The sequence below is a fragment of the Chiroxiphia lanceolata genome, chromosome 8 (assembly GCF_009829145.1).
Source record: "Chiroxiphia lanceolata isolate bChiLan1 chromosome 8, bChiLan1.pri, whole genome shotgun sequence".
NCBI lineage: Eukaryota > Metazoa > Chordata > Aves > Passeriformes > Pipridae > Chiroxiphia > Chiroxiphia lanceolata.
The window spans coordinates 2,778,704-2,791,293 of NC_045644.1; the positions used below are offsets into that span (position 1 = coordinate 2,778,704).

The 12,590-nt window shown below is 43.5% G+C and overlaps 1 protein-coding gene across 1 annotated transcript in view; it reads left to right on the plus strand.

The window, feature by feature from the left end:
• Positions 1-11,935, plus strand: part of HTRA1 (HtrA serine peptidase 1) — a 32,985-nt gene extending 21,050 nt beyond the window's left edge. Inside the window, exons 4-9 of the mRNA XM_032694445.1 lie at positions 4,683-4,877; positions 5,546-5,578; positions 6,834-6,948; positions 7,176-7,233; positions 8,642-8,737; positions 11,215-11,935. Of these exons, the coding sequence (XP_032550336.1) occupies positions 4,683-4,877; positions 5,546-5,578; positions 6,834-6,948; positions 7,176-7,233; positions 8,642-8,737; positions 11,215-11,383 (666 nt within the window). The 3' untranslated portion in view covers positions 11,384-11,935. The remainder of the gene's footprint in view (positions 1-4,682; positions 4,878-5,545; positions 5,579-6,833; positions 6,949-7,175; positions 7,234-8,641; positions 8,738-11,214) is intronic.
• Positions 11,936-12,590: the final 655 nt, after the last annotated feature.

The window sequence follows — 12,590 nt, forward strand, 5'->3', positions numbered from 1 at the left end:
ACCTGGTGACGTATCAAAATAACACTTCATCCTTTTCTTCTTTTTTTTTTTTTGCAAGCTTCCCATGCTCTGTATTTACATAAGGAGGCTCAGTTTTGCTTTTCTAACTATAGATGAAATACTTTTGGAGGCTTGTAATGTACTCAGCTTGGGTTTTTTGTTTTCTTTGGCATTTTGTCAAGCAGTTTCTAGATTTTAGATGATACTGTCCATTTTTACATGTTCGTGGCCTGTGTTTTTATTTTGCCATGATGTATTCTGAAAGTTAAATAGTTTCATTAACCAGAACAGAAATGCAATTCCCAGAGTTACTCACAGCAGAATTGGTGTACCAAACCAGCATCTGCTCCTTTCCCACCTAAAAATAAATAGCATGAAGGAAATCTGCCGCTATTTAACACAAAATGAACCCAGAGCACTTGTCTCCTCTTCATCCGTTTGTTGAACTGCAAACTGCTTCCTGCAAATTCCTGATCTTCCATCCACAAACGAATGGGATTACAGAACAGAGGAGGGATTTACTTGCTTTCTGTGCCAGCACAGAGACAAATTTGCTTATTTCATGGATGAAAAAGCTCAAACCAAAACGCCCGCTGGTTGTGGGTGTCTGTCTGTCTCTTGGTTTTACATTTCTCTGTGGCAGTGGCTGTGCCTGGTGGTGGTTTTGTGCTGCTTCTTCTTTTAGTTTCAGAGCTGGTTTGTCCAGGCTCCACTTACTGTTCACATCAGGTGAACATCTGTACTCAGCACTGGTGAGGCACCTCGAACCCTGGGGTCAGTTTTGGGCTCCCCAGAGAAGGCATTGAGGGGCTGGAGTATGTCCAGAGAAGGGAATGGAGCTGGGGAAGGGTCTGGAGCATCAGGAGCAGCTGAGGGAGCTGGGGGGGGCTCAGCCTGGAGAAAAGGAGGCTCAGGGGGGACCTTCTGGCTCTGCAACTCCCTGACAGGAGGGGGGAGCCAGGGGGGGAGTCAGGCTCTGCTCCCAGGGAACAAGGACAAGAGGAAACAGCCTCAAGTTGTTCTGGGGGAGGTTTAGATTGAATATTAGAAAAATTCTTCATGGAAAGAGTTATTGAGCCCTGGCACAGCTGCCCAGGGCAGTGGTGCAGTCACCACTCCTGGAAGGATTTAAAAGTTGTGTGGATGTGGCACCTGGGGACATGGTTCAGTGGTGGCCTTGGCAGGGCTGGGGGAATTGTTCAATTCGTTATCTTAGAGGTCTTTTCCAGCCTAAATGACTCTGGTTCTATGATTCTCTCTGGCTCCTGATGCTGATCTCTACTTGCCCTGTTCTCTCAAGCCACAGTAGCTGCACCTTATTGTTGGATAGAGCTGCTTCTTGTGGTGGTGTGCAGCTCTCCATCCCGTGGGAGTTGTGTTTATCCAGGGTTTGAGTCAAATCCATATATAAAAACGTCTGAAGCCCTCTGGGATGCGAAAGGCTTAAAATATTAACCCTAATTAATGGCTCCTTCTCCGGCTGGGTGTAAACAGTGAGTCATGTGCCACTTAGGGGTTTGCATGTTTAGTCCTATTTCTGTGTGCCTGCAGAATGGCTTCTTGCAGATTTGTTTTATTGAGCAAACAAGGAGCCCAGCAGAGCCCCAGGGCTCCATCAGATGAAAAGTGGAGGGGTAGAAAAGACGTTACACGTTGCCCAAGGTCTTGCAGTGAGTCACTGGGAGAGCTGAGTTTGGGTGCTGGGTGTTCCTGGCTCCCTGCTGGTTGTGCTGCAAGGCACGCTCGTTTGCCTGAGGTTTTAATTAACTGCCGTGGCAAATCTACTGTTAACCAGGAGAATCATGAGCTGTAGTGAATTATGTCACCCTGACGACCATCAGACGTTGTGTAAAAATTGAAGAATGCCTCTTTATTAAGTGTAGTTATTAAAATCCCCAGACTCAGGCACTTAAACCTGGTTTACAAGGATTCCTTAACATCCTAGGGATGAGCTTGCCAGTGGAAGGGTGTGAGTACACAAGCAGGGTCTTCTGCTAAGGTTGTGGTTACAACACTGCCACAGGTGCTTGCCTGGCATTTCCAGTGCTCCTGGTGGGGACTGCAGGAGGATGCTTTTCCCACTCCATCACTTGATACCCAGGGATTTTGATAGTTTTTATACTGATTTCACTTCAAACCCACATCTACAATTCAAATAAATACTTGGGAGTTTTTTGTTTGTTTGGTTTGGTTTGGTTGATTTTTTTTTTTTTTTGATAATGGAAAATTCAATTCTGAATGTGGCAATGGTATTTCTAAGCTACTTAAGAGAGTGACACCCCCAAATTTAAAGCCTTTACAGCACATACATTCAGCATAACCAATTCTGCATGGCACTTCCTTGCAGAGGCACTGATGAGTGTGCTCATGCAGTGCTGTTGGTGTGCTCTGCACCACACCATGGAACCACAAGGAGTAGAGGACAGGTTTTCCAAAGCTGTGTTTCGTAATATGTGCAGAACGAGGCCATTTTTTTCAATTGATTTATGTTTCTAGCAAAGGAGAGGTTAGCCAAACTTTCCAGAAGGCATTTGAATCACATAGATGACCCGCAGCCAATCCATAGAGTGTTAGAGTTTGAACTGAAGCCTAGCTAGTATAGGCTTGAAAACTCAGCACAATTAGAAGTAATTGTATTAGTCAGAGATGGTTCCTGTATTTTCTTTCTGCTGCCAAATGCAGTTTTGGCTTTGTGACTGTTGTTGCAACTCAGGAATGTTGTATAAATCTTTTAACTTTGTATACAGCCACTCTTTCTGCGAGTGAAAAATAAAAAGCATCCTGTTTTCTTTTGCTTGTCTATGTTTCATCTGCTGATAAACGTCCTCTTTCTCTACAAAGTATCCCTTTTCAGAGCACCGGGATACAAACAAAAGCCACTTTTTTGTCTCGTGTTGTTTTTTTATTTTTTTATTTTTTTTTTTTTAAATAAGGAAAAGCAGCGCCAAAAAAAAAAAAAAAAGATGCTCTTCTTGACCAACGACATCTTGAAAACACGTGCTACGTAAGCTCGAGAGCATCTGGTGAGAGAAGGAAGAGCCAGGGTGCTCCCTGTGTCCAAACAATACCCATATGGGGCTGTTTGTGTTGCATATGCTGCGTGCTTCCCAGCACAGCTAATCGTGCTGGAGAGATCCCTCGGAGTCAGGGCTGTGGGCTGGGACCAGGAACTGCTTGGCAGTGTTGCCTTGGGATGTTGCTGCTCGTCTGCCACGCTGCAAACACGATGGGGAAACTGGGTAGAGCCCTTGAATGCCTCCCATAATTAACCCACAGCCCTGTTTGGGTCCATCTATGGCACTGATAGGGGCTGTTACATTATAATTAATATTTAATAGCGCATTGCTTGTTGCAAAAACTTGCATCTGAAAGATAATTAGAAATGGAGATGTTTTTCTCCTTTCTGTGTTGCCTGTTCTGTTGCTCTTCCAACTGATTCTGTCTAACAAGCAGTTGGTTTAATTATTTTCTTGCTGTCTGGAGACTGAAAGATAAGTTTCCACAGAGCATCCTACCCCGTCTGGGATTTGGCAATGAGTTTTTATTGAAACAATCTGCTCATCTGAGTGAAATTTCACTGGTGGAATTGTAACAAAGCTGGATAAAGGATACACAAGACCAGTCTTGTCAAACATTAAAACCATGACTTCTGTATTTGCAGCAGCCTATAGTGATAACTGATGCCATTATTTTCTGCTTTCTACGTTGTCTGTCTCCTAAGGCATTTGAAAGAAGACTGTAGGTGAAAAATACAAAGTGATGGGCATTTAAGTTAGTTTAAATTAGTGGATATTTGTCCCTAAGGGTGAGTTATTGATATAGGCTTTCACACTGCTGATAACAAAAGGCCCCTAAAGAGCTGTCTCTAGATTTCCAATCTAAACTTGTAATATTTTCCCTTTTTTTGCCAAAATTTAGAATTCTGAAGTGGGTCAAGCCTGGAGGAAAGCTGGGTTAAAGCTAGCTTTGCCAGCAAAAGATGAAGCCCATCAGACTTCTGTGGTTAATTGGAGTATCTTCAACATGATATTTAATATGTTCAGAGATAAGATATTGAAAGGAAAGTATAATGGTATCCTCTACTGTCATAACAGAACAATCACGTAAAGTCTTTAAATTCTAGCATCTTCAGAGGAAGACATCAGGGTTTGTAGGAGGCAATATGATTATTTAGAAGAGATACTTAGTGAGGTGAAACATTAGCTGGTGTCTTGTGAGAATACAAAATGCTTTTAACTGTACGTATGAATGCTTGATACCCTTTGGCCCTTGCTTTCATGACTCTTTAGTGTTCACTCTCAAACAATATCATTTTTACCTCAGCAGCTGTTGGCTAATTATTTCGAGAAGTGTTGGGAACAACTCATCTTGGTATCATCAGGTGTTTGCTGTGTAGAGCAGAACACAAATATTCCTCTGGTCTTTTAATTGTTTTTGATTTAACGGGTACCTGTTGTAGAAAAAGTTTGCTACGCTGTAAACAGCCCATTGGGAAGTTTCTGCACCAACCCACACAAAACACTCAAAGAAAACAGAACAAGCAAAATCCCTGAGGGATAAAAGCCTCTCTTTTTTCCTCTACGCTATGAATGTATTCATGTTTCCGTAGCGTTTGTCTGCCAGTGCAGCAGTGTCTTACACATCCTAATCTGCTTGTTTGTTTGCTTTGTTTTTAATTGTAGGGTAAATTGCCAGTTCTTCTGCTCGGTCAGTCTGCAGATTTGAGGCCAGGAGAATTCGTGGTGGCCATTGGAAGCCCGTTTTCCCTTCAGAACACGGTGACCACGGGCATTGTCAGCACCACCCAGCGCGGGGGGAAGGAGCTGGGACTCCGCAACTCCGACATGGACTATATCCAGACAGATGCCATCATCAACGTATGTCCTGCCCTGAGCCTCAGCCCCTTCAGCTCTCAGATTTCTTGAATAGTTGCTTTGAAATTTTCACCCATGATACAGCTCTTAAGAGCCCTGAGCTTTGCTTTTATCCTCGTAAATACGGACATCTGTGCCGCAGCAGCACTTGATTGTTGTTTGAAAATCCCCCAAGGAACCTCACCAAGTACAATATCTGCCTTCACTTCAAAACTCTTGCAGATTACAAGGGAGGAGGCAATATTCTCTGGCAAATGTCTTTTCGAAATCCATCTTGTTTTCTGAAAAAGAAGCCAAGCTCAGTTTAAGGATTCAAGTTTGTTTCTGCATTAAGGCAAAACAATAGTTTTTGTGCTTCAAGTCCTGGCCTCGTAAGAAATCTCCACTAACAGCTCCCAGAGCTGTCCTAAAATCTGCTAAGTTGCTAGTGTGGCACTATTAAAACAAAAGGAAAACCTTGTCTATCCTAACTTTTTCTGGCAAGAGAAGAAGAAACGAAGCGTTTGCAAAGCTCAGCTAAAATGGGTGACTTTAGGTGTAGTTAATGGGTTTGGCTGTTAGGACTGTTCTATTGCACTGCAGAAATATTTCAGAAATTTCTTTTATGTTTTGCTTGCCACAAATTAAGAGCTAAACATTAAAATATGTTCTTGACTTATGTTTATTTTCAGTATGGGAACTCCGGAGGACCCCTAGTAAACCTGGTAAGAGTTTCTTCAAGTTTACTCAGTGTCAAGCTTATTGCTTTTTAGTTTAAAAACAGAACAAAATGCCCCAACCAACAAACAAGCCCCCCCACCAGATATGTGATTAAAAGCTTTCAATATCTGGTTGCCTACACAAAATTCACATGGTTCTTGCAAATCACTTGTCTGTGTTTATGTTGGCGAAACGATTTCAATATATTTAAGATGTTTACAGTTTGCATATTTTCAAGCAAGTGTAATGTTTTTCTGCTCATGCCTTGCAAGAAGTAAAAAGCCCATTTTAAAGTGAGGCATTTGCCCTGTCTGTCCACCATGCAGCATTGGAAATTCTTTTTCTTTTTGCACAATTTGGACGCTGAAACTCAGCTTAATGGTTCTGAAATGTGTCTTCCCCTTTATTTTGAATCACACCAGGGAGGCTGAAAAATTTTGTCAGGATGTGAGGGTTTATTTGCTGATATTGTAGCACGTAGTCGGATCTGCCCTTGCAGCAACTGGAGAGGAGGCAAAGAGGGAACAACTGAAGCAGGTTGCAAAACCCAGCTGCTGTGTGAGAGCTCTCAGGTCTCTTGTGGGTTGAGCAGGGGAGAGACAGTGGTCCTCAGGAGGCATGGCAAAAATTGGAATTCAGGGCTACTCAGTTGCTGCCTTGGAGGAGATCTAGCAATTCTTTTGCACCCAATTCGCAGCACAGTTTCAGTCCCAGCAAGCTCCACTCAAAAAAATTGTAGTTGGACAGTTTTTATCTGGGATGAATCAGAGAAGGAAGCTGCTGAGATTTCAGAAGTGTTCCAGGCATCAAGTGACAGCAGAGATGTTTTATCTGAAAGTCTTGGAGTCGCATTACCAAGAAAAGCTTTTGTTTCTGGTGAACTGTCATTTTCTTTATATATTATTATGCAATATTGGCTCAGAAGCAGACAGTGCCATGCCTTGTGAGGTGCCTGCTGAAGTCAGCAGGTTCAGATTGGCTGCAGAACGTGCTGCTCGTCTGGTGCAAGCAGAAGAGCTGCCCAGTTATTATCTCTGTTCTGCTTGTGTCAAGATGAATATCCACATCAGCTTTCCAGAATTCTCGAAGAGTGTTTTATCTGTAGACTCAAAAATTTAGACTTAAAAGAAAGCATTTAGTAAATTAAAAATCAGCTGCAGAGTGTGTTGTGTGAATTTGTCTTTGTGATTGCTTTGAAGAAATGATCCATTTCTCTTTGAGGTGTTTTACATTGCTAATAATGATTTCTTGTTTCTCTAGGATGGTGAAGTCATTGGAATTAACACATTGAAAGTTACAGCAGGCATCTCATTTGCTATCCCATCAGATAAAATTAAAAAGTTCCTAACTGAGTCCCATGACAGACAAGCTAAAGGTACTGCACTTCACTCCTTTGAAAGAGGAAAACATGAAAATAACCTGGTCTAGTGGGTGGCATCACTTCCCATGGCAGAGGGTTGGAACTAGATGACCTTTAATGTCGCTACCAACACAAACCATTCTGTGATTCTATGAAAACAGTAATAAACCAGAAAGTCAACAGCCTTTGAGGCTCTTTTGGTGAGAGCAATTTATCCAAGACCTGCTTTCCTTTTTTTGCAGGAAAAGCTATAACCAAAAAGAAATACATCGGCATACGAATGATGTCTCTAACTCCCAGGTAAGTGACAGTGGTGGCTCCTCACCTTTCTGAAGTGTGGTCTCTGCATGCATTTGGATCAAGCCCATGATCTGCAGACACGACCTGGAGGTCTGAGCCAGCAGCACGTGGCTCTGTACGTGCTGGTGACAACCCACAGCCAGTTCTTGCCACCTTCTTCTCCTCTGCGTCTGCTACGTGGTCAAACTCTCCTCTAGGCTCTTGTATGAGCTAGTTCTTAAACAACTCCTGGCTTTTTCTTCTCCTTAATGCTTCAGAAGAGAATAGCTAGCAACTGTGAATTTGTCCTGGGGTTCTATCCCTGTTGTTGTATGTTTTCAAGAATTGCAGCAGCTACGTGCGTTTTCCCGTTCCTATAAAATTATTTTCCATTAAACATTTCACTTAATGTAAAATGAAGCTTTTGTGTGGACTTGCTTATTCATGCTCAGACTGTAAAAGACTCGTGAGCAGGTGATTCCATGTCCTGTAAAAACAAACAGAAGGTTTCCCTTTTGCAGGACCCACAGGTAGAACAAAGCATTGAAACACGAAGGGTTGGGGTTTTTTTCAGGTGTTCAGAGAGGGGATTCTGCCCCTCTACTGCACTCTGATGAGTGCACCCTACCTGGGATTCTGCATCCAGCTCTGGGGGTCCCCAGCACAGGAAGGACACTGACTTGTTGGAATGAGTCCAGAGGAGGCCACAAAGATGATTAGAGGGATGGAACAGCTCTGCTGTGAGGAAAGGCAGAGAGAATTTGGATTGTTCAGCCTGGGAAAGAGAAGGCTTCAAAGTGACCTTGTTGCAGCCTTCCAGGGCCTGAAGGGAGCCTGCAAGAAAGAGGGAGAGGGACTTTTTACAAGGGCCTGGAGGGACAGGAGAAGGGGGAATGTATTCAAACTGAAAGAGAATAGGTTTAGATTAGATATTAGTAAAAAAATCTTTACTGTGAGGGTGGTGAGGCCTCAACTTTCAGGTTGCCCTGAAAAGCTGTGGCTGCCCCTTCTCTGAAAGTGTCCAAGGCCAGATTGGACGGGGCTTGGAGCAACCTGGGATAGTGGAAGGTGTCCCTGACCATGGCAGGGGGTGGAACAAGATGAACTTTAAGGTCCCTTCCAACCCAGGCCATTCTACGTTCTGCTGGTTCTAAAATAATGACTGAGTTTTGAAATGTTTTAACTCTGATCCTCTGTATCTATTAAAATGGTTGCCATTACCAGAAATAGGCTTTAAAAAGATATGTGCATGCAAAAAGTGTAATAACTCTTGAAATACACACCTAAGGGTTAAAATAAATGGTGAAGTGACTCATCAACACAGGTAAAGCACCTCAGCTAGTAGATATTGACTTCAGTAAAAATGCCTGACTTTTTTTTTTTTCCCATCTTGACAAAATATTTTTGTTGCTGTTTCTTCATTTTCCAGCAAAGCTAGAGAGCTGAAGGATCGCCATAAAGACTTCCCTGATGTTGTCTCTGGGGCCTATGTTATTGAAGTAATTCCAGAAACACCAGCTGAAGCGTAGGTTGAAGCATTTTTTTCCTCAAAACCACTGCCACTGATTTAAGGGGGTAACGATGGAGACTGCTCCCTGCTTAACTGGCTTTCTTCATTATGCTAAATTAACAAAGCTACGACCATCTGATAGCTATTAGATTGTCTGCTGGAAGTGGGTTTGTGGTTTTAGTCTGGTCCCTGATGGGCAATACTGGGAGTGTATCAGGGTATATTGCAGGGAAGCCTGTCAGCGTTCCCGGCCGAAAGGGCAAGGATTCAGGGGGTGTGAAAACTCCTCTTTCATTTTTCTCAGCAGTTGCTTCCAAGGCATCTCCTGCACCAGTGCCAGTGCTGAATAAAGACTTTTGCTTGTGAATACTCCCTGCAGCCCTGCTGGTCACCCTGGCAGGAGAGCAGGGGAGGAGTTTTGGGTTCACCTTGGGGAGACGTGTCTGGCTCAGCTCAAGCACCTCAGTGTTGGCCAAACCCACCAGCTCCTCCATCATGCCTCAGGGGTAAAATCCTCTCTTGACAGGAGGCACTCTTACACATGAGGGCTTTGTCAGGAGTCACGTTACTGGGAAGAGCTTTTGGGTTTGGACAACTGATCTTTTTCTTTATATTACTCAATATTTGCTTAGAAACAGAGCTGGTGGTTGGTACCAAGCTTCACGAGGTGTCTGGCTGAAGCAGGGCAGCTGGTCTGTGGTCACTGGCACTGCTCTGGCTGGCTCCTGCTGGAGACACTTCCCTTTCAGGGTTTGCTTGATATGGAACCATTCAGCAATCCAGGGCAGGAAATGGGAAGCCTTATTCATTTTCTGAAACTAGTGATGACTTAGGAGAAGGGTAAATCTTTGTGGCAACAAAGAGGCTTATGTGGCACGAAAGGCACGTAGGCAGAAAGCTGCTTGGGGCAGGCATCACTGCCTCTTAGGAAGACTAAGAAGGATGGTTGGATGATGTCTTTTCATTGCAGTTTGGATGCCACTGTAAGATAACCAGTGTTAGCTCTCTGGAGTGCTCTCTGAACTGTTTTGTAGGTGATTCTTGTGAAATTAAACTGCAGCTAGTGTAGGAATGATGTAGCTGCTCCAGTGTGGGACTGGGCTTGGTGCCTTGGCATGCAGATCCAGTCTGAAAGTGCAGAAAAGTCACTGTGGGAGTGCAGATAATTGCAGAGAGTGGGAGAAGGACTTTGAAGAGGGAGAAGAAATGTGAGGCAATGTAAACTTACAATGTGAAGGCAAACCCAAATCAGGATGCTTCATCCAAAGAGTGGCCTGGCAAATAAAATGCAGCCCATGTTGACTCTGTCTTCCCCTGCTCCCAGTTCCCTTGTCGATGGGCTTCCCCGTTCTGCTGAACTCTCCAGTGCCTGTTGTGAATATGTGTGCTAGGGCCTGGGAGCAGTTCTGCAGTGACCTGTCCTGGGCAAAAGTCATGTGGAGAGGCTGTGTGAGAGATCAAGATACTCTGGAGTGGTTTCCTCCAAGAAAATGTTTTGAGCCATGCCTTTGGTAGGCGACCAGATTTGTTGCAAACATTGACCAAGGCATCCTGCTTGCAGGAGACACTCATTTGAGGCGCCTTCTGTGGCTGGAAGAGGCCGATGACTGCTCTGTGGTTTTGTGCAGGATTATGCTGAAGGGTTGAATCATGTCTGATCTGTCTTGGTTAATGTTTCCATAACTTGGAGCCAGACCGTTGTGCAAGACTGGGCAAGCTGTTGTGGTCTGTGGCATCCCTCACCACCCGTTTCTTGGTCCTGACAGCAGCCTCAGCCAGCTCAGGGAGAGACACACAGCCCTGGGCAGGGGAGCCTTGTGGTGCCGGCTCTGCTTCTGCCCTGTCCTCCTTTGAGTCAGGAAGGTTCAGCTTTTGAGGTCAGCAGAAGGGACTCTGGGGACTACGGGCAGGCAGGTGAGAGGAAGGACACGTTTTGGTGACTGAGCTGTGTGTGTTATTCTGCTCAGGTTTCAAACACTAAGATGAGGTGTAGTGGCTGCCAGTAAGCTCTGTGTGGAGAACAGCGTGGATCTGGGACTGAAATTCCTCTTGTGTTAACGCATGGTGCTACTCAGGTTGTTTTGCTGTGTATTCAGGAGTAAAAGCTTGGGAAATTTCCCCTCTAAAAGGAGGTGCCTTGTTGCAACTGTTTTAGAAGGAAAGTGTGCCTCTATCTTTTCCAGCAAATCAGCTTCTAAGATCCTTGTTGCAGAATTACTGCTTTTTTACAATAGGGAATTCCTTCAAAGACAGTGAAATATGGGATTCATCAAACTTGTATACATCCATCAGATTCTGAGGTTTCTGAAATGTGTTGTAATCTTCACTGCTTCATAAATCCTGATTGCTTTTCACATGCCTGCTGTTGGGTGGGAAATGGGAAAAAATCCAGCAATTTTTTTTTTTTTTAAATGTTTTTTTTTTTTTAAACAATGTCGTGAAGACAACTATAAAGGCAATTGTAATAACACATTGCTGCTTTGTGTTTTCAGTGGTGGCCTGAAGGACAACGATGTGATTATAAGCATCAATGGACAGTCGATAAGCTCAGCCAGTGATGTCAGTGACATTATTAAAAAGGACAGTACGTTGCACATGGTCGTACGCAGGGGCAACGAAGATGTTATGTTAACAGTAGTTCCCGAAGAAATCGACCCCTAACCAGAAACATGAGCTGGATTTCATGTTTTCTTTTAACAGCAATGGACTGCTTGTATTCCCTCTGTGCTGGTACAGGACACGTTAGACTTCTGACCAACATTCTGCTTGTTCAGTGGATTAGTATTGGCCAACAGAGTAACTTCTAATAGGTTTAAGGTGCAAAATCAGTGTAATTTCACATACTCCAGATGATAATTTTTTTCCTTCTGTATTATGTATGCAATGTATTCTTTACTGGCTATTACATTCCCTGCTTAACAAATCGACGTTCGCTTCCCTGTGTTGAGTAGATTTACTGTTATTTCCGCTAAGACTTAAACAAAACCCACGCACACAATGTGTGTTGTGGCATTCAGGTATTTATAGGTTAGCTGTGTTTTAACTGGAAATGCCATTGTAAAGGAGTAGTCAGCTTAAAAGGAAACACAATTGGGAAACAAAGTTTGGTTCATAAACACAAAGAAATCCCAACCAAAATAACCTTTCGAGGATCCCGTGCAGGACTTTAATACTATGATATTTTCCTAGTGTTATTAAAAGAATTCAACAGTACTTCTTGTGAGTGACTCATTTTGCTTCCCCTTGTGGAGTGTTTTTCTTTGAATGGTACATCTGCCTGGAAGGATGTCCTGGTGGTCTCCTTTTAATCATCATGAACCAAATGACTTATTTTTCGGTATGTGCTTGTATTTGTGCCTTTGTGCTTCTGCTCTTCTAAGCAAGGCTGGGTTGAATTTGTCATATTGCCTATGTCTTCCAGATGTTAATGCATTTTCCTTATTGTTTCAATTACAGCTTCAGCAGTGCCTGGAATCTGCTTGCCCACTGTAGAAATTGCCATATTGTGGATCACAGATCCCATACCACTGTAGTTCAGATATGAGGATGTCTGTAACCAGTGTAGATCTGGGCTCAAGCTCTTTGAAACAAGCTGTCTTATTCACAGTCTGGAGTGCTGGTGTGTGCATGATAGGATCTGGTTTTGACTCTGAGATACTGGGCATTCCCCTTATACAGACACTAATCTTTAGACAAAAGTTTAGGGATGCCCTTGAACCTTGGGGTGGTGAATGGGATTGTCTTACCGTGAAGGAGAACAACCAACCTCATTTAATTACAGTGTAAGTACTCATTGGGTAAACAATAGGCTAAGCAGCCTTTTCTTTCCCCTGTTGAAATATGTATCTCAGAGAATAAACCCAAGGGC